This window comes from Triticum dicoccoides, chromosome 4A (assembly GCF_002162155.2).
Source record: "Triticum dicoccoides isolate Atlit2015 ecotype Zavitan chromosome 4A, WEW_v2.0, whole genome shotgun sequence".
Lineage (NCBI taxonomy): Eukaryota > Viridiplantae > Streptophyta > Magnoliopsida > Poales > Poaceae > Triticum > Triticum dicoccoides.
Window position 1 is genome coordinate 78,381,061 of NC_041386.1, and position 4,686 is coordinate 78,385,746.

General features: G+C 55.3%; 1 protein-coding gene across 1 annotated transcript; it reads left to right on the forward strand.

The window, feature by feature from the left end:
- Nucleotides 1-1,131: 1,131 nt before the first annotated feature.
- On the forward strand, nucleotides 1,132-4,250 carry LOC119285092 (endo-1,4-beta-xylanase 5-like). Its single transcript, XM_037564311.1, has 5 exons — nucleotides 1,132-1,406; nucleotides 1,508-1,539; nucleotides 2,306-2,635; nucleotides 2,723-2,824; nucleotides 2,904-4,250. The coding sequence occupies exons 1-5, from the start codon at nucleotides 1,307-1,309 to the stop codon at nucleotides 4,023-4,025; spliced, it is 1,686 nt and encodes a 561-aa protein (XP_037420208.1). The 5' UTR covers nucleotides 1,132-1,306; the 3' UTR covers nucleotides 4,026-4,250.
- Nucleotides 4,251-4,686: the final 436 nt, after the last annotated feature.

Below are 4,686 nucleotides of genomic sequence, written 5' to 3' on the forward strand. Positions count from 1 at the left end.
ATGGTTCGCCATGGTTCATGATGGCTTTGTGTGTTATGAGGCTATGGTTTCTATTACAATGCTTTTGTCATGTCAGTTGTGGAACGAGTGCAACTCAAGAATCTTCAACAGTAAGTTCGCTACGTCAACTGTAATTATGGCCAAAATCAGATGCGAGGCAAATTAGGGGTTAACGGGTGCAACTTATTTGTGTAATCTACTAATCTTATATGCCGGGACGGTAGGCTTTTTGTTTTACCGGCTACCTGCCTTTCTTTTCAAATAAAAGTATTTGTTGTGGCAGAATACCAATGTTGTCAACTGTAAATTCGTAATAGACCACACCTAACCACCAACTGGCTGCTATCTAGAGTACGTACTAATGACCAGCTTCCCTTCCTTAGACGGGCGTGTCACATGTTGCCTTCCATCTCAATTGCGTCACATGCTTGCTGCTGGTTAGTTAATGCAACGTCGACCCTAGCTGTGCCCTGCAGGGAACGCGATCCCCTATCATCACGAACGATGAACTCTGGACGACTACAGTGCAACCCATCCTCTATTAACTCCACGGACTCCCGGACACGGCACCACGCACGACAGACGTGACAAGCCATCCGCGACCGTGAACTCGCCACGCCGCCACCACTAGAATTTAACCCGCGCACGGGCCGTGAAAACCAAGAACGAAACGACATGAGAAAGTTCCAGGCCAGCACTGTCTTATTTTTCTTAGGGGTACGTTCCCCTCCCGTGGCGACGAGCACGGGGCCGGTACGAGACAGCGGAATGAGGCGGGGGTTGTTCACAGGCAGGACCTGTGATGTGATACGATCTTACCGCGCGCATGTGAACCAACCCACTGGCACTGGGCGAGCAGGGCATGCTGGCTAGGCCCGGCGCTGGAGAGCACCACAAGGGCACTCACTCACTGCACCAAACCGGGGATGGAAGGAAGGCGCGCACGCACCGCTTCCTCCGCGCGTACCGACGTGGTGGGCGCCCACGGCCGGCGGCCCGTGACCCGGTGCCGGCCAATGGCGGCCCGCCAGGTGCGGGGAGGGGGGAGCGGCCACCCGGGCGCGCACAAGCGACGGTGCGCCCAAGTGCCCCGCCTCGGCCGTCTTCTACCCGGGAGCCGCTATATATAGCCCTGGACGGAGTAGCTCTCCTTGCCCTGAATGATCATAGCAGCAGCCGGTACACACATTCATACATACATTCTTCTTCAGCATCCACTCGCTACTAGCTTGTGAGGGGAGCTCTGTGTTTGAGCAGACGAAGCTGGGGGAGCAGAGCACGGCGCTAGCTAGCTAGCTGGTGCGAGATGAGGAGCCGTGGTAGCTTTGCTCTAGGCCATGCGGTGGTGTTTCTCGCGTGGTTGATGGTGCATTGCGGCGGCGGGCTTGTCGGCGCCGTGCCTCCTGGTCAGTTTCTTTCTTTGCTTCTGTTCCTCTTCCAGTCTCTTTTACTGTCCGAGTGTGTTGCATGTAACACTGTCTGAACTATATGTTCTGTTTGCATGCAGATGGTTGGTACGATTACACTGCCCACACGGACGTAAGTCTTACTGAACGGTCCTCTGTTCTGCGTTCTTTTCTCCAAGTAGTTTCCAGTAGTAGCTGCGAGTTTCTTTGGTGAGAGTGTGGTAGTTTGACAGAGCTGGTGTTTGTCAACTGTTGTTGCATTGTTTATCAGCGAGGGCAGTGCTCTTCCGGAGCTCATGTCATGGGGTTAGAACTAACTAGGAAGAGAATGGGGGCCAAATGACGACGCCTGCCCAAATCCACCGGACCACCAACGTTCCTTTCCTCCCACAGTGTGCACCTGACGTTTTCTTCAGTTATTTCAGTTTTGTTCCCATGTGTGCGCTGGGAGACCACAAGCCCACCCGCACCAACCTGCTAAAATACCACACACAAACAAATGACAACTAGTATTATACCACACTTTTCGTGGCATAATTGAAGCATTAGTCTACGGTATGTTCTGAAATGGCTGCAAGTATCATGACGAGTTAGTTCAGTCTGTCTGCTCGATGCTCTTATTTGGAAGCAAGCGCAGCACACGCCTACTGCTCACATGCGTTTTCAGGCCGACCAAATGATCTGCTTACTGCTCATTAGTTGTATAATATACGCTTAGCTGAACTTTTAGTCTTGTGTCACGCTGTCGCTGTCCTGTCCATGCACAATGGACTGACGGAAGTTTGAGTGCGTATGCATGGTAGCTCTGACGACGAGTAAACTGGAGCAGCATAGTTCACTCCCATGCATCGCTCGTGGAATAGTGGTGATTAAATCTGTGTGATGTACGTGGCGTTCAGTGCAGAGGCCGCCCGGAGCCGGCGCAGTACAACGGCGGGATTCTCAAGTACGGCAACGGCGACGACCCCAACGGGTACAAGACGACGGAGACCGGCGTCCTGTCCCCGGCGTTCGTGGTCTACAACCTCAACAAGTCCACGATGTACACCTTCTCGGGCTGGGTGAAGCTGGAGGGCTCTCCCTCGGCTCTCATCACCGCGAGGCTGGCCCCGGACAACTCCGGCACGAGGTGCATCGGGACGGTCCTCGCCAGGAGCAACTGCTGGGCGTTCCTCAAGGGCGGCTTCGTCCTCGACTGGCCAACTCAGACCTCCGTCATCTTCTTCCAGGTGCACATACGTGATAAATCCCAGAGATTTGCCTCTCGAACGAAACTGTTTGCTGAAGCGTGTCACCTTGTTGGTTTTGCATTTCAGAATGCTGATAGGACCCCGATGAAGATCACCACTGCGAGCGCCTCGCTCCAGCCGTTCACGACGGATCAATGGTCGATGCACCAGAAAGATACGATCCGGAAGGTAGCTGCTTTTGGTGTTGTTGATCTTCCCTGGCAGTTTGCGGGTAATTTGATCTGTTTTTTGGTTCGTATATAAGCAGAGGAGGAAGAGGATGGCCACCATCCACGTCGCCGACCCGCACGGCACGCGCGTGGTCGGCGCGTCGGTGTCTGTGGAGCAGACGTCCAAAGACTTCCCGCTGGGGTCGGCGATCGCGTCCACCATCCTGGGCAACGACGCGTACCAGAAGTGGTTCGTGGAGCGGTTCAACGCGGCGGTGTTCGAGGACGAGCTCAAGTGGTACTCGACGGAGCCGGCGTCGGGGCTGCTCCGGTTCGACGTGCCGGACCAGATGCTGGCGTTCGTGCGGTCGCACCGGGTGATGGTGCGCGGGCACAACATCTTCTGGGAGAACCAGGACGCCACCCCCCGGTGGGTGAAGGGCCTGTCACCGGAGGACCTCCGGTCCGCCGTGAACACGCGCATCCAGAGCCTCATGACCCGCTACCGCGGCGAGTTCGCGCACTGGGACGTGAACAACGAGATGCTGCACTTCAACTTCTACGAGCAGCGGCTGGGCGCCAACGCCACCATGGAGTTCTTCAGCGTGGCGCAGGACGCCGACCCGCTCGCCACGCTCTTCATGAACGAGTACAACGTGGTGGAGACCTGCGACGACGCCTCCTCCACCGTGGACGCGTACGTGGCGCGGCTCAAGGACCTCCGCGCCGGCGGCGCCGTGCTGGAGGGGATCGGCCTCGAGGGCCACTTCTCCAGGCCCAACATCCCCTACATGAGGGCCGTGCTCGACAAGCTGGCCACGCTCAACCTGCCCATCTGGTTCACCGAGATCGACATCAACAACAAGTTCGACGCGCAGACGCAGGCCGTGTACCTGGAGCAGGTGCTGCGGGAGGCGTACGCGCACCCGGCGGTGAGCGGCGTCATGCTCTGGACGGCGCTGCACGAGGGCGGGTGCTACCAGATGTGCCTCACGGACTGGAACCTCAAGAACCTGCCGGTGGGGGACGTCGTCGACCGCCTGCTGCAGGAGTGGCAGACGGGGCAGGTCGCCGGGCCGACGGACGCGCACGGCGCATACAGCTTCAGCGGCTACCTCGGCGAGTACGTGGTCACCGTGAACGCCGGCAACACCTCGAAGCAGGCCACCTTCTCGCTGTCCCCGGGGGACGAGACCAGGCACATCACCGTTCAGATATGACACTGGTGGTGTCTGTATGTGAGTGGCCGGTGGCACGCTGTACTGCCTGCCCGCACTTGTTTCGGGCTTCTACCTCCGCTGACACATATCGTCGCATGTGGGTAGTGGTTACTAAATTATATACTCCTGCTAGTGTAGCGGTTGTTTCGCCTAATTACGGTATGTCTATTCGAGCAAACGACTATGTCTTCGAAAAAACAGAACAAATGATTATGACGTGTACTACTCGGACAAAGGGGTTGGTGCTACGGCGGCTATCATGCGTGATGACAAAGGTAATTTTTTGGGAGCCCCATGCAAGTTTATACCTATCGCGGTGGATGCAATAACAACAGAAGCATTGACCATGCGAGACGGGCTGATTTTTGCTAAGTCCTTTAGGTGTAACCGATTAGAAGCCGAATTAGATTCTCTGCAAGTAATCAATTACTATGATGGACAAACCATATGGTGAGACTACTCGGCGGCAATATTCGCAAAATATGTGGACACTAGTATTTTAATCGGGAAGGTCGTTTATAAGCATTGTTATAGATCTTGGAATCAAGCGGCTCATGTGCTAGCTCATTTCAATTACTGTAATAACACTTCATCTAGTTGGTTGGACGATCCTTCTAACTTTATTGTCAGTAAACTCGTAGACGATGTAAACGACCTTCCT